Source organism: Cupressus sempervirens, chromosome 8 (genome assembly GCF_028749045.1).
Source record: "Cupressus sempervirens isolate cs-2001-9-10 chromosome 8, ASM2874904v1, whole genome shotgun sequence".
Lineage (NCBI taxonomy): Eukaryota > Viridiplantae > Streptophyta > Pinopsida > Cupressales > Cupressaceae > Cupressus > Cupressus sempervirens.
In genome coordinates this window covers 216,031,412-216,053,555 of record NC_143125.1, presented here as the reverse complement: position 1 = coordinate 216,053,555, position 22,144 = coordinate 216,031,412, and the positions used below count along the sequence as shown (strand labels likewise).

General features: G+C 37.2%; 1 protein-coding gene across 4 annotated transcripts in view; it reads left to right on the top strand.

The window, feature by feature from the left end:
* The first annotated feature begins 475 nt into the window (after positions 1-475).
* MAP1D (methionine aminopeptidase 1D) overlaps positions 476-22,144 on the top strand; it is a 294,689-nt gene continuing 273,020 nt past the window's right edge. The window contains exon 1 of one of the 4 annotated variants that reach the window (XM_089797260.1): positions 476-731. In XM_089797260.1, the coding sequence (XP_089653386.1) occupies positions 641-731 (91 nt within the window). In that variant the 5' untranslated portion in view covers positions 476-640. The remainder of the gene's footprint in view (positions 732-22,144) is intronic. The other 3 variants (XM_089797259.1, XM_089797261.1, XM_089797258.1) reach the window with 3 other exon arrangements.

Sequence of the window (22,144 nt, the reverse complement as noted above, 5' to 3'; positions counted from 1 at the left end):
TGCGGACTATTCAACCATTCCATTGCTGCCTGGAAAGTGTTACTCCATTGGAATCTCAGATGACCTAACATGTGTTTGTTACAGTTTTTTATAAAGCAATAACAATATTATTACTATTATTTTATATAGTTGGTGCTAAGACATCTTTAGAATTAAAAAATCTAGAGTAAACAAAGAATCACTGAGTTTAAAAAGATTAATTACATCATGCATATTGTTCTTGCATATGACAAGCTTATTTTAAGTTGGGAAAAATGACTAATCAATGAATAACGTTTATTCTAGTTGGTATTCCAATTCCACAATGTGCAACCAAACAAAGGAAATCTGTAATCTCATAATGAATTCTTGGTCAACCAAACGGTCCCAAATTGAATTCCTTAATCATAAACTAGATTCTGAATTCTAGAATCCCAAAACCAACATTCCGAATGCCAATGCTTAATTTATATTCCACCAACCAAACAGGCCCTTAGCATAAGTAGAAACCAAAACCCAAGTGCACGCCCACATCTTATCCAATTCTAATGAGATCTAAATTGATGTCGTTGAGCACCTCCCGTTTCAAATTTTAAATTGAAAGTGTAGTCAGCAGGAGCGGAGAGGTCCAGGATCGAGTACCCTTTGGTTAGCATTTTCCATGGCTCGCGCTCCTACCCGGTTCGTAGCATCCTTTTTCAGCGAGTCAGTTTCATCCCGCCCCATTCAGTCATCAGTCAACCTCCGACAAGGTGCTTTTCAATTTATTTGATCTTAGAAAAGCAGAATGAACCAGAGGAAGTTCTTTGAGAGTTTGTCAAGAAACTAAAATTATGTCGAAAAGAATGAGTAAATACTATAGCGCGCAGATCAAAGAGCGATTAGTACGTGTTGATGAGGGGAAAAGAGTGTTGGTCTTAAACTTTTAAACATTGTTGACGTCAAATTTGTCTGTAGGAACTATGTATCGAGTAATCTGCTTTTCATTTACTAGAGGCTCAGAGTTCAACATTTTTTTGAGTAGCAAGCAATTAGGGATTGGAAAAATTACAAGCTAGTCATGGGAATTACAAGTACAGGAAACGGATTTTAGCTTTTAACGTCATTAAGGGGAATTCTTGGTAAAAATTCATCAAATAAAGGGTTAGGTGAGGGTTCTTTATCTTTGGAGATGTTCTTTATTTTTTAATAGTTAGTTATATTGCGCATAAATCTTTTTTCAGGATCTTTTGCGGTTCAGGTCATGGTTGAGTCCTAAAAATTTGTAGGAAACAAAAAGCTGCAGGATTTTGGTGGTTTAAAGGGCATAATCTGTTTTCTTCAACACCTTTTTGAATTCAGCTTATGCTTAAGTTCTAATCATTTATAGGAACCAAAAAGTTCTAGTGGAGGTATAATTTAGAGGGCACAATTCTGTCACATTATGGCCCGGGATAAATATTGTGTGAATAGTTAAGAATCTTTGCACATTTGTCCCGCTTTTCTGGAGATGCCAGTCAAGTCTTCATTGTTGCTACAACGATTGTTTCATGAAATCAACCTGCAATAATGACACAAGAAACACATAGACGAATGCTTTCCATATATTCTGGGAGCAAATAATTTGCAAGATGTGATATTCAATCCATGGTGTTTAAACTTTGATGGTACATGATTCATTTCAAGAACCTAATTAATGCAAACTTCATGGTGAAACAAACAACCACTGAAATAAATCCTTGGAACAAAAAAACTGTAAGGTGTTTGCTTATATATCTTTTGAACTTTGTTGAAATTCGATAAATGGATCCAGGGAAGGCATGCTGGAAATAAAGAATCTCGAAGATGTGTGGCTTAAATGTGAGGATGTGGCTTCAGTGGACCATGTTTCACTCCAAGAGCCAACCAAGATAAACCAACAATGAAATTGATAAACTCTATGAAGACATCTTTGGGAAGAAAGTTTTTTTAGGTGTGTAAATTGCAAGAAGTAGAGGTTGAGTCATAGTAAAACAATATTTCTCAAGATAAAAGATAAAAAGTATTTCAATTGTTTTGGGAAAATTGGGGTGAAAACTGAAACATTGATAAAATAGAGAAAAAACTCCATTAAAAAAATTTAATGCTAAATAAATTTCATAGAGACGAAAAATGAAACAAGAAATGACATTGTTTGTTAATTTTGAGGTTGCTAATTAAAATGTATTGTATATTGTTCCACTCATTTTTTCCCTCAAAGTTCAAAGTTTGAACCTGGAAACCATGTACAAATTAAAAAAAATACAATTTCAACTTAAAAAGTAGCAAAATAGAGAGGAGGCCTTTGGGCATAGCCACTACAATTCATATGTTGAAGCTCCAAGGTTTAGACTTGCTTTCAATTAATTGATCATATTTTTTTCATACACCTTGTTCAAGATAGCCAGGTCATCATCAAGCAATGGTTCATCATCATTTATATTCTGTTTTAAACTTGGATCAATCTTGTCAAGTTCAATTGGTTGGCTGTCCCTGATGCCATTGATACAATTAAATTAAATGGATAGTTTGTGGCACATGAAAAAAAGTATGCACGTCATAAAACAAATTCAAAATGACTTGTTTACAAGTTGCAAGAATTACAATAATTAGAATTAGGATTGCAGCTTCTTTTTCGACCTCAACTTTTTTTAAGTTGAATGTAGAGGTTGTGGTGAATGAACACCAAATCAGTTAGGCACTTTCAAATGATTACGCTTTTTGAAGTGTGTGGGTGAGTGTGTAAATGCATTCCAAGAAAACTCTTAAGCATATGGGATTCGTGGTTAGTTCAATATGTTCATCACCATCAATTGGCTTTATTCTGCTAGAAACGTTGCAGTATTGCATTAATATAGACTAAATTTTATAAAAAATCTATCAACTGTGATCTATTAGAATCTACAATATATTCAGACTTTTAATTTTCATAGTGAGAAAAAGAAAAAAGTTTCAACTCTTTTGTCTATAATATTATAATTGGAAAAAAATCCCTCTACATTGTTATATGAGGGAAACCTTTGCAATAGTTGCTTATTGATTCTTTAAATTAAGGAGAAATACTTTGTGCAGTTGAAGAGACCCTTTTGTCACGTATGCATCATCTCTATAGGATTCATAGTAAAGCAACATTAGACTAAGATAGTATCCAACATGTAGGCAGCAAGGCATTTGTAGATATAATTTGTCATCAATAGATCTCACATATTGGTATGTACAATTGCTCAACATTTTTCTTCTTGGTCTTGATAGCCTCCTTGCCCCTACCTCACAACAATAATGCATGGGCGTTCTCCCATATAGTTTGCTCGAAACTGTACCTTTGATAAAATGTGCTGATAAATATAAGTGTCAAAGTTGCTACCATCTAAATGACTAGCAAAGCTATACCCAGTTCACTTGGTTGAGGCACATTCATTTTGAGCTCACCTTTTGAGAGCAAAGGGCCAATAATGAAGAACACACATAAATTATTGAGTGGGGTGGGGTGTGAATCAGTATTTTAAACTTTTATTCACATGAAACCCTATAAAAGAAAAAATAAAATAGAGAGAGCAAGCACCAACAAGGAGAACATCAAGTTTCACATGGAAATTCTTTCCGGGTAAAAACACATGACACATCTATAGCTTTTGTTAATGAAATGGGTACGAATCTAGTTTACATAAGTGAGCACCAACCCTCTAAGAACCAACTCTATTCAGTTGAAGCACCAACTTCAGTTTGAGCATCAACGCAAATTATCGACTATTGCTTGCCAGTCTTAGTTACACAACACACTAATACCTTCTTGCCTTAGCATTGAATATCTCCATGCAAGCCTCTTTCAGCTATCATATCAAGTTCTTTGACATATGATGTAGGGCATAATTTTCTGCTTTTTTTACATTTGTTTTGTCTTTTATAAGTAGTTGCTTCTTCAAATTTTCTCATTGTAATAAAGCCTTTTTACTATGCTTAATCGCTAAGTATGGATGTGTATTTGGAGGTAACTTACAGTTATAGTCTCTTGTTGCCACAAAGATAGGAGAGCAAGAACAACTGAACCAACAATGAGAGAACCACCAGCTAGATTGTTGGGCTGTTGACATTTGGGTGAGTCAAAGAGAAAGCTATTTGTAGGGAAAGATTGTTGGAGAAGGGGTTTGGTCTAGAAAAGGATTTAATACACATAGAGAAGCAAGTGTGATAGTGCCCTAACAAAACAGGGGAAGTCTATAGAGTTTGCATCGTATTAATTTTATTAATGCAAAGTCAGGTCGATCATTATAGGCTGAATGATAGTAGAGTGTCATACTTTTATGGAACACATGTATGTTACAAAATGGTAATTGCATGAAATTGATGTTATGTTCAGTACTGTAGAAATTATGATTTGAATTCTATTCTTCATGTCACTTGAAATCATGATTTGGAAATAAATATTGATTGAATTGGTTTGTTTAAATGTCTTGAAACTTCCATACTTGTTTCGTTTTTCCTGTCATTGATATCTTTGTGAAGGTAACTATTTTTATTGATCAACAAGGCATGCGATCAGATTGGTACTAAATCTTGAAAGATTGAGTATGCTAGATTGCCTCCAAGGAGAATGTGTAGAGGAGAAGTCCAAGGAAGAGGCCAAGAAGAGGGCATGTTTGAGACGATGCATAACATAATGGAAATATTGGATGCCATAGAGAGAGCCCAATTACGAGGTTTGGTGACTAATGAACCAAGTGATGTAAAAGAGCAAGAGGAAACCTAAATCAATGATGGGGTGATGATAGAACTACAAGCATAAGAGGAGAGGTTAATAAGAGCAATTACGAGTGTGGGATCCAAACCTAAGGTAGAAATTTCTATGTATTCCGAAAGTCTTAATAGAGAGTAACTTCTAGACTAGATTCATGAAGTTGATCACTATTTTGAATTTGAAGGAGTCACAGAAGAGAAGAAAGTGAAGTTTTCTTCTACGAGGTTGAGAGTTCACACAGTAATGTGGTGGAATTTTTGTCCAAGAGGAGAGATGGAAGAAGAATATGGAGAATATCAAGTAGTGGGATTGTGTGGTGGCAAAGTTGAAGGCCAAGTTCCTTCCTAGAGATTATGAATTGAGCTTCTTTAGAAGATTATAGAATTTGAAACAAAAGACATGACAATCAAAGAATACACCAAATAACTCTATATACAGTGATTCGATTTATATATAGTGATTCGATTTGGCCATAATGAGGAAAATATGGAGAAAACAACTAGATATATGAACAATATGAACTATAGTCTTTTAAGATGAGCTAAGCCTTGAGTTTTGTAAAAGCCTTGAGGAGGCTAATTGAGTTTCCTTAAAGGCAGATAAGATAAGATAAATTTATTAATGTCCAATGAAAGACCAAAGAACGGGTCCAAGGGACTACAATAGTATGGCAAAGGAAAAGTCAGCAACAAGCCCACCAAACGGTGACTAGGGAAAGGAACAAAACAAAAACCAAAACAACAAGAAAGGAACCAAAATGACGAATTGAGAAGAGAAGCCGAACCACCCCACTAGCTGTCCTGAATAATCAGGAAGAAGTTCAGAATTGTAGGATAAGCCTTATGGTAGAAAGAGACCCCAAGCCGTTGCTAATAACCTTTGGGGTGTTTGGAGGAGGGTCATAATTGTAATGAGGACATGAGAGGGTGCACAACACGGGGATTCCTAGAAGGAGAATTGAGAGACCACTTGGTTCTCTAAATTGGGGAAACCATAGTGTAGAAATATATCATAAATTGATCCCGGTGTGGTCCAATGTGGAAGCGCTTTTGGAAATAGTGGTCCCAAAGCCTTAAAGCCTTCTAAAGGTAGAGAACAAGGCACCTCTGATCAGTGTATACTTGAAGAAGGAGGGGAGAGACTAGGTCTCTTTGAATAAATAGTGAAACCTCCCTCTGATCTCATAGTATATAGGGCAACTGAAAATAAAATGAGCCTTGGTCTTGACAACCCCCAAATTACACAGATGACAGATTCTATCCTCTCTCTGTAAGTGATGGTTGGACTTGATACGGAGCCAATGGAAACGAACTTTGAAGGACCCAAGGATGATATAGAGTGCATGAGACCAACTACGGGAAAGATAGGAGGGGAGAACAATGATCCTGTCCTAAATCTCCAAAAAATGCTCAACATAGAAGGCCATTCTTGGACTTAGACCCCCTGAAGGTCGACCCAAGTAAATGAGAACTTATTATAAATGTCCTAAATCTCCAAAAAATGCTTAATATGGAAGGCCATTCTTGGACTTAGACCGCCCGAAGGTTGACCCAAGTAAATTAGAATGTATTATAAATATCCATCCTAATGTGTTATTTTAGCTCTTGACGAGGAGGTGATAGAGGTGATAGGGCATCAGAGTATTGGTAAGGAGGGAGATGACGTCAATCCCAACCAACCTTAGAAGAGTTGAGGCTTGAGTAAACCAATCGTGAGACCTCCCCATTGGGTTTTGATTGCACAATATTGAGGAACAACATGCAAGGTAGGTATACTTGTGGCAATCCTTTGAGGAATGCGTGAAACACTGCAGACAATGTAGGAACCAAATTAAATCAAACATAGTACCAAGTCTGAAAGGATGGACTCCAAACTTGGCCTGGACAATACTTTGTGGAGTTGTCTACCAACAATGGATAATGCACTAAAGAAAGAGCGTTTGAGCCCACTCAAGCGAGGCCCAATTAGTCTTATGCAAGGAGGCCCCCCCACACCATAGACTCACAGAGTACTATCGGTCTAATCAAAGAACCCAGAAGAGAAAAGGCAACAGAAGAAAAGTTAGGAAGAGAGGAAAAGCCCAAGGAAAGAGCAAACAACAAAGAAACGAGTAAGAACTCAAAAGAACCGACAAAGAGCAACAATAACAATGCTCTCTAAGTTGACGAAAAGTAGTCCAAAATTGAAGGATAAGGTATAGGGCAAGAGTGGGCCTTGGGTAGTCTCCATGAGGCTCTGGAGGTGGTGTGTCACTGCTAGATGTAGTTGTCACGAGGTCATACATATATGTTGTGCCCGAAAGGAGGGTCAAGTGATCGCTTTGTGCCCCACAACGGAGACACGCCGTACAGGAGGTGATAAGCTGATCCGATGCATATGTCGATGTGGTCTAGAGTTGCAAGGTGTGATCTCGAAGGCGCGTGGCATCCTAGATGTAGTAGGAAAAGAAGGAAAAGCACCTGCACTGTCAAAACAGGTAGTAGAACTTCCCTTTGATCTTGCAGTAGATGGGGCTGTGGGAAATAAAGTCTGTCTTAGTTTCCACTTCCCCTAAAGACTAGACGCAACGAGTTCGATCCTCTTTGTCAATTTGGTGGTATTTCTAAATACAGAGCCCGTGGCAGTCCCCTTTGAAAGAACCTAAAGAGATGGAAAGGGCATGGGCCCAACAATGAGTGAGGTAATGAAAGTGTATGATAAACCCATCCTGGATATCCATATAGTTCTCAACATAAAACATCATCCTTGGACAGAGCCCCCCTGGGGGTTACTCCATGTTTTTGATAATGCATTGTTTGTAAATGTCGAGTTTGACATGCTTATTAAACTCTTGCTGGAAAGGAAGGAGGTTAGTGGGGTCATCCAGGGAAAATTGGAAGGGAGGAAGACGATCAATCTCAATACATATCGAACCAACAAGGAAGAAGCCAAGGTGTACCAACAACAGGCCTTCCTAGTGGAATCAAAACCTGCAATCACCTCATAAGAGCAATAGGCTAGATAAGAGTATTTGCAACAACCCTTGATTGAGTTAGAAAATCCCCAAAATAACCAAACTAGATCAAAGATAGCCCCGAGCTTGAAGGGATGTGTCCCAAACTTGACAAAAGTGACATTGTGAGGAGTAGACTGATGCCACCCGATGAGGCATCGAAGAAGCAAGATCTAGACTCTCTTAATTGCGGCCCAATCCAACTCTAGGAGAGAGGGTCCCCAAACAATAGAAGCCATAAAGCACTATTGGCTTGATTAAGGAGTCCAAAAGAGACATCTTGGACATGGTGTCTAAAGCACTGTCTCTCCAGCATAGCCAAGGAACCCAATCGCTTATCAACGTGGGGTTGCATGACAAGTCTCATACTAAAATGGGGTCCTGAGAACTTGACCCCCAGGTAGTGTAGGAGGATGCAATCTCAATCTCCTCGCCATGAAAATAGAATGGAGATGGGAGGTCTTCAAGCAGTTGAAGACCATCGCCCATGTCTTGCCTAGGTTCACAAACAACTACCGCAAGTCGCAAAAGGAAGTCAAACCATCGAGAAGCCGTTGGAGACCCTTCGAGGTGGAGGCCATAAGAACCACATCATCCACAAACTGTAGAATATAGATCAGAACATGCTGCAAATATGAACCATCCTCAAGGAGAGAGAAATCACAAAGGAAGTCCTCGAGCTTGTCAATGTATATGCTAAATAAGGTGGGAGAGAGAGGGAAGCCCTACTTCACCTCGATGATGCTTTGGATAGTACTAGAGGAACAAGACATTAATCTGGTGGAGGACAACAATGTAATGATTCCAATAGGTAATCACCTTAGAAAAATAATCCGAGAATCTTGGAGGTGAAAAAAAACGTGAGGGAAATGTATGGGGATAAGACACTGGGCCGTACGATGGGGTAGGACAGGTTGTAAGGTGTCAACTCAAGCTTATAGGAAGGCTGTACGGTATCGGTCCGAGCACCAGGAAGGCTGTATGGTGGTTGATATTATCTGTACGGTGGTGGGGTAGGGTGATTGTGTTAGTCCGTACGGTGGGGAGAAGATGATTGCCGTACGGTGGAGGTAACAGGAGAATGAAGGGCCGTATGGTAGACCGAGATATCCGTACGGTATAGGAGAGAGCTGGTCGTACAATAAGATGTGAAGGCCGTACGGTAAGCTTGCATGCAAAACAATGAACTTGGAGGCCGTACAGATGGTAGAGTGACATTATAGAGTTGCAATGAAGGTTGCTAGACGCGGAGGGTGGGGGAAAGTAGGATAGCTATGCACCGTAAACTATTAATCCCAAATTAATTAGACAGAACCAATCAAGAATAGATAATAGATATTTGAACACGAATATCCTTCAATTAATATTTGCCAAGAGATGGTGCTCTGATTTGCCAGATCAGAGCGAAGTATTGCAGGCGATGGAATAGGGTGAGGGTTGAATCCCATTGAAATTGGAAACAAGCCAAATAGGGAAAATCTTTCACTTCTGAAATGGCGAACAACAGAGAATCCCAACAAGAATTCGCAGTACAAGAAGTATAATCAAATTGCATACCTAAAGACTACCTATAAGCTGTGTTTAAATACCCGTCGGGAAAACTTTCCAAGGATGTACAAAGATAGCTGACAGCAACACAAACTACGAAAACAAAAAAAAAGGGTCTGAGATATATTAAATCAATCGGCCCATTAATAATAGTTTGATAAATAATTTATTTTATAACGGGAACATTACAGTCCTCCCATCCCAAATTTTGCTTGTCCTCAAGCAAATGCAATGTTGGGTGCCGGAGAATGTGCTTGCCCTCCCACGTCGTATCGTCCAATGGCAAGTGCTTCTAACACAAAATATTCCTTCATTGTGTGGTTCCGCAAGGTCTTCTCACGTACTTCAATGATCTCGACTAGTTCCAATATGAGCTTTCTTTCTTCATCGAGTGGTGGAAGGTTTGTGGCTACTGTGACGTTCTGCCCCATGGCCTTCTTCATGCATGAAACATGAAAGACGTTATGAATACGACTTCCCTTCAGAAGTTCCAGCGCATAAGCGACTTCACCAATGCAACAAACTACGTGATAGGGGCCATAAAATCATAGCTTCAATTTTTCTTTTCCCTTTTCCTTCAATGAGGATTGTCGATATGGATGGAGCCTGAGATAAACCAAGTCCCCTACTTGGAAACTCCTCTCCATTTGGTGTTTATTGGCGTACATCTTTTGTTGATTCTGTGCCTATTGTAAGTTTTCCTTCAAGTATCCTAGGATGTCCTATCCCTCCTGAAGCCAGTCTCTCGCCCTTGGTGTGTGACTGTCACTCAGTACTATGTCAATGAAGGAGAGGGGTTTGTACGTGTACAGAGCTTTGAATGGTGTCATTTTGATGAACATGTGATACGTGGTATTGTAACAATATTCTCCTAGGTGTATCCATTTGACCCATGCCCGTCGTTGTGTCGAAACGTAGTTCTGAAGGTAACCTTCGAGCCACTTGTTCACAATCTCCATTTGTCCCTCTGTCTGAGGGTGGTAGCTAGTACTTGGTGACAATTCTATTCCTGCCAATCGAAACAATTCTGTCCCTGCCAATTGAAACAATTCTGTCCCTGCCAACCGAAACAATTTTGTCCAAAAACCACTGATGAATCGCCCATCCCGATCACTGACAATGTTTCGGGGTAACCCGTGTAGACAGAAGACTTCTCTAAAAACAAATCTACAACTTGAGCAGCCTGAAAATTTGAGGGGATGGTGAAGAAATGTGCATACTTTGTCAATCTGTTAACCACCACGAAGATACAATCTTTTCCGTTCACCTTGGGAAGTCCTGTTATAAAATCCATCAAGATACTTTCCCACTTATGCTCTGGAATTGGCAGAGGTTGCAGTAACCTGACAGGTAGAGTATGTTTGGATTTGTTCTGTTGGCAAACTGCACATTCTCTTACGTACTAGAATACGTCTCCTTTAAGTCTTTTCCATTAAAACCTCTCCTTAAGACTTCTATAAGTTTTGAGGAAGCCCGAGTGTCCTGCTAATGGTGAGCTGCGTACCTCCTTCAAGATTTTCTAGCTTCAATTTGGATTTCGGCACTAAGAATATCCGACTCTTATAGTAAATGATGTCATCCACCACTTTGTATCGATCATCCTGGGTGTTGCCATCCATTAGCTCATAGGCAAATGTATTTTTGGAATATTCTACCAATAAATGTTCCTTCCAATCAGTTGAAATCTGGTTTAGTGAGTAGATGGCGGGTTTCCTGGATAAGGCATTTGCAACCACATTGTTTTTTCCTTTCACATATTCAATGTCAAAATCAAAAGCTTGAACCTTTCTTACTCATTTTTGTTGCCTCTCGTTTAAGTCTCATTTCTTCATAAAATATCTTAAACTATTATGATCCATACGAACGACAAACTTGGCACCCACCAGATACTGCCGAAATTTGGTTAGTGCGTGTACAATGGCCAATATCTCTTTGTCATAGATGGAATATAAGCATTCCGTAAGCTTCTTGCTTTCATAAGCTATGGGGTGTCTATCTTGCATCACTACCATGCTAATGCCTTATCCGGATGCATCGCACTCCAAAATAAACGGTCGAGTGAAATTTGGTAATGCGAGTACAGGACAAGTGCTCATTGCTTCTTCCGCTTATCAAAAGTTAGTTGTGCCTTTCATTCCACTGGAAAGACCCCTTTCTTGTCAGATCTGTTAAGGGTGTGTTGAGCTGAGAGAATCCTTTAACGAACCTCCGGTAAAAATAATTGCATAGTTCGAAAAACCCTCGCAAATCCATGAGTAATTTTGGGGGAGGCCAATCGAGGATAGCCTAAATCTTCTCCTGATGAACTTGAACTCCATGTTTACTGAAGACATGCCCCAGGTACAATATTTTTGTCATACCAAATTCAAACTTGGATTGTTTGGTGAACAAAGATTGCTCCTTTGTGATCCTTAGGACTTTATCCAGATGCTTTAGGTGGTCCTCCCATGTCCTGCTATAGATAAGATCATCAAAAAATACCAATAAGTACTTATGTAATTGTTTGTTGAACATGCAATTCATGCATGATTGGAATGTAGCAAGTGCATTTGTTAATCTAAATGGCATGATCAAGAACTCATAATGCCCGTAGTGACAACAAAAGGCCGTCTTTTCCATGTCTTCCTCCCTCATGCGGATCTGATGGTATCCGGAACGAAGATCTATTTTCGAAAAGTAGATTGCGCCATGCAATTCATCCAACAACTCATCTATCCTTGGAATGGGATATCTATTCTTTAGTTTTTTTTTGGTTCAACAAATGGTAGTCCATACACATGCGCATCATTCCGTCCTTCTTTTTGACCAATACCATTGATCACGTGAAAGGGCTAGAACTGGGACAGATCCATCTTTTCTCTAGCAGTTCCTGAATTATTTTTTCGATCTCATCTTTGAATTTCTTGGGATGGCGGTAAGGTGTGGTTATGATCGGCTTGGCTTCTGCTTCCAACTTGATAGTATGTTCAAATCCTCGATGAGGTTTTATGCCGGGAGGAACGTCTATAAAAACTTTATCATGTTTACTCAAAATATTCTGGAGATCATCATCCTAGGGAGGTGTCCGTTGCCCTTTTATAGGTTCAGCCAAGACGAAACAATGTGCAGCCCAAGCAACGTCATTACACTGAAAAATTGCCTCCATTTGATGTACAAAACTTCCTTCAGTCCCTCATTTTCCATTCCGTGGAGAACAACCTTCTTCCCATTCACAACAAAAGTAAAATCCATCCGTTTGAAGCTCTAAGTGTATTCATCAAGTGTCTCCATCCATTGTATGCCCAAAATAACCTCCATGTCATCAAGGTCCACTATGAAGAAATCCTTGGTCACCGTGTGATTTGCCATTGTGATACTTAGTTGAGGAACAAGGTGTGTGCAAGGCAGAAGAGTCCCTCCGACAACCTTGACCTAAAATCCTGCGTGCGTCTCCGTAAGTAGACCTCTTCGTTTCACCAGAGATGAGTTTATTAAGTTTAGAGTGGCTTTGCTATCGCGCATCACCATAGCCCTTTGTCCTTGAAGGGTTCCCCGTACACAAAACACCGTGCACCTTGGGTTGCCGGCTTGGGCGATAGTTCCTTTGCGCCGTACGAATGCTGTAATTCTTTCCGTACGGTTCAAACTGACCATGTTGGTGTTGTCGTGATGTTGGTTGTTTTTGGTGGGTATTTCTTCCTGTTCGTCCTCATCATCGGACACGACCTCGATGTAATGGATCTTCCCTTTTCTGAGGCATCTATGGCCAAGTTCCCAAGGTCCCTTGCATTTGAAACATAGTTTCTTCCTTCGGATCTCCTGTTTGGTGGCTTTGTCCAACGACGTCTTCTTGGGCGGAGGTTTATTATCTTTGTTCCTCAAAAATATCAGCGGTTTGGAATGTGAGTAACTTTGCGAAGATGTCGATGATGATGCCATGCTCCGTGCCCTTCTTAATGGCCTTCGACAGGGTGGTAGGATTGAACCCCTTTACCCAACCTTTCAGTGGTTCTATCAGTCCGTCCATGAAGAGCACTATCCATGTTCTTTCAGAAATGTTGGTGACCAAAACAGAGAGTTTTTGAAATTTCGCAATCTATTGGTCGACCGATCCAGTTTGTTTCAGCTGTGCCAAATCTTTGAAGTTGAGTTTCGGGTCTTTACCATCAAATCGATCTATCAATCTCTCAGTGAATTTTGCATAAGTATTTATTTGGTCATGCCCCAGTGTGATGGTGCCGTGATGCCACCATTCATGCACAACTCCCTCCAAGTGCAATGCTGTAAATTTAATTGCTTCTTCTGGCATGGGATTAAGTTGGAAGTAAGTATCGACCTTCATTACCCACGCTTGTGTACATATGGATTTGGATCTGTCAAATGCAGACAAATTTACTTAACTTCCTTTTGAGATCGTCATTAAAATATCCTCTATTTTCGCTCCCTGAATATCTCATTCTTAGATCAACATAATCTTTGTACGATATATCTTCCTCAGAACTCGCATTCTTCCAATTTTCCCTCAGCTGCTTTTGCATTTCTTCAAAGGTTGGTTGTTTCCCTCCGTGTTGTGGAAAAGATGGCATGGAAGGTCGAGAGCGTGCTGGATGAGGGTTTGCTTTACTTGATACCGAATTCGCTGTGTCCATTTTGTTCACCAGATATTTTATTGTCTGCCAACTTCTTGAGAGTTTCTTCCACGAGTTGTTGAGTATCATTGATCTATGCTTGATTCCTCGCAAGCTCCCTCAGTAGTGCTACGAGTTCGGTGGCTGTGGGTTCCGGTTCGGCAACCATTCTATCAACGGAGTGTGTTCTCTTTCGGCTATAAACTCTCATTCACTGTTCACAGGCTGGCAGGATTGAAGCTCTGATACCACTGTAATGATTCCAATTGGTAATCACCTTAGAAAAAGAATTAGAGACTCCTTGATGTGAAAAAACACGAGGGAAATGTACGGGGATAAGACATTGGGACGTAAGGTGGGTAGTATAGGTCGTATGATGTCAGCCCAAGCGTATAGGAAGGCTGTACGGTATCAGTCCGAGCACTAGGAAGGCCGTATGGTGGTTGATGTTGTTCGTATGGTGGTGGGGTAGGGTGACTGTGTTAGGCCATATGGTGGGGAGAAGATGACTGCTGTACGGTGGAGGTAGCAGCAGAATGAAGGGCTGTACGGTAGACCCAGATATTTGTACGGTATAGAGGGAGAGAGCTGGCCGTACAATAAGATGTAAAGGCTGTACGGTAAACTTGGATGCAAAACAAAGAACTTGGAGGCCGTACGGATGGGAGAGTGGCAGTACAGAGTTGCAATGAAGGTTGCTAGACGCGAAGGGTGGGGGAAAGGAGGATAGTTATGCACCATAAATTATTAATCCCAAATTAATCAGACTGAACAAATCAAGAATAGATATTTGAACACGAATATCCTTCAATTAATATTTGCCAAGAGATGGTACTCCAATTTGCCAGATCCGAGCGAAGTATCATAGGAGACGGAATAGGGTGAGGGTTGAATCTCACAAAAACTGAAACAAACCAAATAGGGAAGATCTTTCACTTCCGAAATGGTGAACAACAGAGAATCCCAACAGGAATTCGCAGTACAAGAAGTATAATCAAATCGCATACCTAAAGATTGCCTACAAGTCGTGCTTAAATACCCGTTAGGAAAACTTTTTGAGGGTGTACAAAGATAGCCGACGACGACACAAACTACGAAAACAAAACAAAAAGGGGTTCGAGATATATTAAATCAATCGTCCCATTAACAATAGTTTGATAAATGATTTATTTTATAACGAGAACATTACAAACAACATCATGAAGGGGAAGAGACTGAATGTTCCATTGGAGCAGCCAACCGTGATATAGGAGGTTATCAAGACAAAGGTGGAAGTTCATATGGAAGAGGTAGTTCTCAAGGTAGAGGTAGGTGGTTTTCTGGAAAGTGTTTCAAGTGTAATCAATACAGAGACAAGAGTTGGAATGCTTTGAATTGTCTCAAAGAGTACAGACAAAGTATGAAAGAAGTAATCATATTGTTCAGTCTGTTCAAGAAAGTGTGGTGTCATCTGTTCAGGTCAAAGAGGAACTAGAATTGTGTGAGTCGTTGCTACTAAAGAGGGTGTTGTTGAAGCGTCAAATGGAGTGCTTAGAACTAGTCTAGAGGAGAGCCTTGTTCAAAACCAAATGTAAGTCACAAGGCAAAGTTTGTAAACTTATCATAGATAGTAGTAGTATAGACAACATTATATATAAATGGTAGATAAGCTAGGCCTTACAAGAACTAAACATCCCTTTCCATATAAATTTTCATGGTTACAAAAAGGAATCAATTATTAGTCAAGGAACAAACATATTTTGATTTTCAGATTGGAAGTTGTAAACTAATGTGCTGTGCGGTGTGATGCCCATGGATGTGTGCCATGTTTTACCTTGAAGACCATGCAATTTGGCTTGAAAACAAAACAAGATGGAAGGGAAAACATAAATACCATAGAGAAGGATGGAATGAAACATACTTTGATGCCCATAATGGCATAGGAGGAGTGTTAAAGTTTGTAGCTATGATAGAGATCTTTATCTCTCAATATTTGGATGTTATTACCGTTATTATTATCTTCAATTGAAAAGGACACTTAAGTTTAATTTGTAATATTAAATGTAAATGACATGTGCCATTCTCATGCATTAAGGCATGTATATTCAAAGAGTTATAGGAATCTCAAGAGACTTTTCACTTATAATGTGAAGAGTCTCTCCTATTGTTATATATTTCCATCAAGGAAAAGATATTACACGCTAAACATTTCATTATCAATAAAGATATATTTGTGTTGTGTTGCTAGGTTTATCGCTTCCTTCTCGAAGGGTTTTCCCAGGATAATTTTGATGTTTATTGGTTTAGTTTTGGCTCATTCTTATTGCTGTTTATCTTCATTGATTTCTGGACTTTAAGATTTAACATGGTATCAGAGCCAAGTTATTTTGTGATTTTGATGCTTAAATGCATGCAGTTTATTTTTACTGTTTTCTTATCTCCTTTTCGACTAACACTTGTTCGAGCTTTGAGTGCTTCCAATTTGTTGATGTAGTGTTTGTTTTTACCCTTCATCATTCTTCTACATTATGGTAACTTTTGTATTCATCTCACTCATTTCCTTCCATGTGCATGCTCGGGATGCATATATGCAAGAGTGCATGATTGAATCATATACACACAGTCGGTATATGATCAGAGCAAGCAATAACGACATTTTAGCAGGAAGGTGCGAATGTATTTTTCTTGGTCTCTGTACGTTCTCCTGAAGGCTGAGATGTAAAGTCTTCTTTTACATTTTGGAGTGTTCATGAACAGCGATTGATGTTCAATCTGTGTCTTGATCGTATGTTCTTCTTTGTTATAGCACTGTGGTTACTATGTCATTGAGGTGGCCCGCATGTTTATTCAGAAAGTTTCTTCGACATTTTCCCTCTATCTTTCTTGGTAATTGTAATCGTTCTCTATTTCAGCATTTGGAGTTATTTTTTATTTTCTTTCATATTTGTCATTTATTGATTCTTATGGTTCATGTCTTGAATTAATTGTAATTTTTGTTGGAAGCTGGGTTCTCACATTAATACCTTGGTAACTGTCAAGTTGTTTATCATTTTTACAGTTAATATTCCGTTAGTTCTATCTTAGTATGACTATATATTGTAGTGGAAATTCTTTTAATTTGACTGCCTTCTAGTTCATAGTTTTATAGTAGCTATATTGCCATCACATTCTGTAACCGTCGCTGACCATTGTAATATCATTTGGTGTGAAAGTGTTGTTTGGTTATTAAAAGAAATTTGTATCTTCGTGTCTTGTATTTGGAAGGCAAAAGATTGTGTTTTTGTCTGGGTCTCTCCTTTCTTTCTTCAGGGTAGTAGTTCGATGATCTCATCTTTGTGTATTTTGCACTGTTGAATTTTCTTTGCTTGCTGGTAGTGGTACTTATGATTGTTCACCATTATCGTTAGGTCTTTGTATCATATGTTGTGATTTGAATTTTCAACCCACGTTTGGGTATTTAGAAATCATTGGGTTTCAAATCATCTGTAGTATTGCATGAGATTTGTATAAGATCTAGAATCATATTCTGAGACTCTTGTGTATTTTAGAAACAGAGTTTGTATATTTGGAAAGGTAGTCGTGTTTTCTTACTCTCCTTATCAGAGTTATTCTGTATTATTGTATTACAAAATATATGCTCAATGAATGATTGACTGATTCTTGTGACTGTAATTCGTATGTTATGTAAACAATTTTGACTGGTAGTACACATCAATCATAAAGGATCTATTCCTCGAGTATTTCTGATTATTGCATGTTATGACAAATGAGATAAGTATTTTATTTTTAAGCATTGATCATAAATTTTTATCATATATTGTATGGTTACTAAATTTTATCATGGTTGATTTATCAAGTTTTAATATGTCTTTTGATTGCCAAGTGTAACAAGAAGTAATGAGATGGGAATGATTTTTAGAGAGAGATTTTAGCTTCAGAGGGAGGCTTCATAATTAAGAGGGAGTGCTTATGGACTCCCCTCATTCTCATATATAATTGTGATGCTTGTCGTGTTTGTAAAATTTGAGACTTAAATGGAACTAAGTCTTTATTTTATTATTGCCATTTTTATTCTTGTGTGAATACATGAGTTTGTAAGATCAGCTATGATAAATCTTTCACTATGCGATAGTGAACCTCATGTTAAGAAAGTTCATGATGTCATCATGTTGAGAGAGTCCATGTACATCATGTTGAGAGAGTCCATGGTGTCATCATGTTGAGAGATTCCGTGATGGGAGTTGGATGTCATGTTGACAGATTCCATGACAATTCATGTTGAGAAATTCCATGACAGTTCACGTTGAGAGAGTCCATGATTAAAGGCTTAGCTGTGAGTCTTACAAATCTTTTCATGTTGAGTGATTCCATGAATATGAGTAATTGTTATAGGTTTTTCATGTTGAGTGATTTTATGAATATGAGTAATTGTTATAGGTTTTCATGTTGAGTAACTCCATGAATTATGATTTGAATTCTAATGATCAGAATTTATCAGTGACATTTTTTTTTGGTTGTAGCTTTATGTGGCTGTTCAGCTAAAGATCTCTCTCTTGCTATGAGGGAGTGTTAAAGTTTGTAGCTACGATAGAGATCTTTATCTCTCAATATTTGGACATTATTACCATTATTATTATCTTCAGCTTTCATCTGAAAAGGATAGGTAAGTTTAATTTGTAATATTAAATGTAAATGACATGTGTCATTCTCATGCATTGAGGCATGTATATTCGAAGAGTTATTATTAATTATAGGAGTTATAGGAATCTCAAGAGACCTTTTAGTTATAATGTGAAGAGTCTCTCCTATTGTTATATATTTGCATCAGATAGAGGATATTTACACATTGAACATTTCATTATCAATAAAGATATAGCATTCTTGTGTGGTTGGGTTTTTCCCTTCCTTCTTGAAGGATTTTCTAGAATAATTCTGATGTTTATTGGTTCGGTTTTGGCTCATTCTTATTGCTGTTTATCTTCATTGATTTCTAGACTTTAAGATTTAACAATGAGGACATCAACAACAATGACATAAGTATGGTAATGTTGATTAGTGGTAAGGATTTTTTTTAAGACATGAAGAATGAGAAATTAGGATTTGCTTTGGTTCCAAAACCTAAGTGTGTATTTACTTCCACAAAACTTAATACATATCCTCATGAGGTACAAGATATTTTGTATGAATATTTGGAAATCATTGCATCTGATTTGCCTCCTATGAGGAGCATCAACCACCATATGGTATGATCTCGGGTGCTAGCCTTCCAAACAAGGCAGTCTCGGGGTGACACCCATGGAAAATGAAGAGATGAGGAAGCAAGTGGAGGACCTATTGAAGAAAGTTTTGATAAGAGAAAGCCTAAGTCCTTGTTTTTCCTACTGTACTTGTACCAAAGAAAGGAAGGGAATGGCATATGTGTATTGGTTCAAGGGCAATTAATAAAATTATTATAAGGAATATGTTTCCCATTCCTAGGATAGCAGATCAAATAGATTGTCTGAGTGGTTCTATGCATTTTTCTAAGATAGACTTGAAGAGTACCACTGAATGCAAATTGGTCCGGGGGATGAATGAAAGACAACTTTCAAGAGTAGTGATGGTTTGTATGAATGGCTGGTTATGCCTTTTGGTTTGTCTAACACACCCAACACATTTAGAGGCTTAAGAAGGATTTTTTAAAACCATTTCTTGGAAAATTTCAAATTTGTGGTTGTGTATTTGGATGACATTTTGGTGTTTAGTAGGACCAAAGAGGAGCACTTGGAATGTTTGAGACAGGTATTACAGAGGCAGCATGAAGAGAAGTTGCAGATAAATCTTAAGAGATGTGTATTTTTGCAGACATAACTAATCTACTTGGGCTTTAAGGTGTCCAAGGATGGCTAAAGATTGACAAAGAAGAAGTCTAAGCTATATTTGAATGGCTTACACTCAAAAGTGTAATGGAGGTAAGGTGTTTTCATGGCTTGGCAAGTTTTTATAGAAAATTTATTAGGAATTTTAGTTATTTGGTACCTCCCATTCTTCAGACTATTAAAGGGAATACGAAATCATTTGAATGGACTAGGAAGGCTGAAGAAAGTTTTAGATTTCTCAAACATAAAATAAGTGAGTAGCCCATTCTTGCTTGACCTGATTTTAACAAAGTTTTTTAAGTGGAGTGTGATGCCAGTGGGTTGGCTATCAAGGCTGTCTTGAAAAACTAAATGATGCAAAGAGGAAGTATCCTTGTGCTTTATAATTTTATGCTTTAATTCAGTCTGTAAAGAAATGGAGAGGTTATTTACTTTCAAAAGAATTTATTGCGTACCTGGGTAATCATGCTTTACAGTTCATTGTAAAATCCCTGTTCCCTATTGCTTCCAAATACTGTGCTATTCAGACTGGCATTATGACAAACAGTTTGCACATTGTCTTTGAAGTATCATGTTCATTTCCTTAGACAACTGTTTTGTATTTAGTTGAGGCAAAGAACATTCAGTCATAATTGGAGATCACAATCTCATTCGTTCTTTTAATTACGAACTATTTTATTCCAAATTTTCGATCCAACTAAACGGTGAATTCTCAAAATAAAAATTTGGCTCTTGTAATTTCTCACTATTTCTTAAAAAATTACATATACTAAAAAGTAGAGGTTGATAAAAAATAAAGCTGTTTTGAAAACTAGACAAACATTATACTAAATAATGAACATTTGACCACGAGTTTATACCCAACACTCAAATTTAGATATTTGTATAGCAATTTTATGCTTGGAAATATTGTATGGACTTTTTGAGAGTTTTCACGATGAGGTAGAGAAAATAGGAGGCAAAGCCACAAGGAATGTGCATTGGAGGAGATTTTCTTGGCTTCAACCCATCAAAAATGCACTTGGAGGAGCTATGTTAGGGTAGCCAATTGGAAAGTGTGCTTGATATGATCTAGTGAAATAGGTTCGATTAATCTATATTGTAACTTGTAATAGCACTTATGGTTCTTTTATGTGTTTTCCAAATTACTATATATATATATGAAATAAAGAGGCATGTCTATTGAAGAGACATGTTCCTTTAATATATTATCTTACATTAGTTATAGTTATAACACAAGTAATATATCCTCAATACATTATAATGGTTTTATAACTATATATATATATATATATATATATATATATATACATATATACATATATATATACATATACACATATGTATATATATATATATATATATATATACATATATATATACATATATACATATATATATACATATATATGTATATATATATGTATATATGTATATATATATGTATATATATACATATATATATACATATACACATATATATGTATATATATATGTATATATGTATATATATATGTATATATATACATATATATATACATATACACATATGTATATATATATATATATGTATATATATACATATATATATACATATACACATATATATATATATATACATATGTATATATATATATATATACATATGTGTATATGTATATATATATGTATATATATATATTCTTAACATAAGCTAATTATACGATATATATTATTTGTCATATATTATTTATATATCTCGTATATATAATATAATTAGCCGACAAGATTATAACATTAACACTCCCTCTTAATGAAGAAGGATAAAAATACATAGATATTATACCATATGTAATATTTCAAGAATAATACATATAGGGAAATCTTTGATCAAAAGATTTCTAGAATATGATATCATATAAGTATTGACCTATCAGAATGTCAACACATGATATTCACCAATTACTATTTGATATCATATTAGGTAACATGAACATTGGCCTATCAAAACATCAATCAAATGATATTCACCAAGTACTCAATTCGGTAATGGCCTATGAGAACATCAAGGCAAGATATTCACCAAGTACCTAAAATATATCTATACAAACAACTTGTAGATAGTTAAATTAATAACATCTAACGCCTAGTTTTTGATTTATAAGATCAAGCCTTTCATGATTTATTTCAACATTTACACAAAATGTATATCATGATACAAGTTATTGTAAGGTCATCACCTTTCAATAACTAATCCTAATACAAGTGATAATCATTTAGAAGTCGTCACTTCTTCATGATGTACACAGGGGACAAACTCATACACATATGACATCAAAAGTTCACATGAAGTCTCCATGAATACTTTTGATCTTCTTGTCAAGGTTACTAATAAAGTGTCAAATCTCCCTCTTAGTTTGATGTCAACTTTTCTGACCTCTTAGCACAAGGTTCTATCCGATGAAGTGCC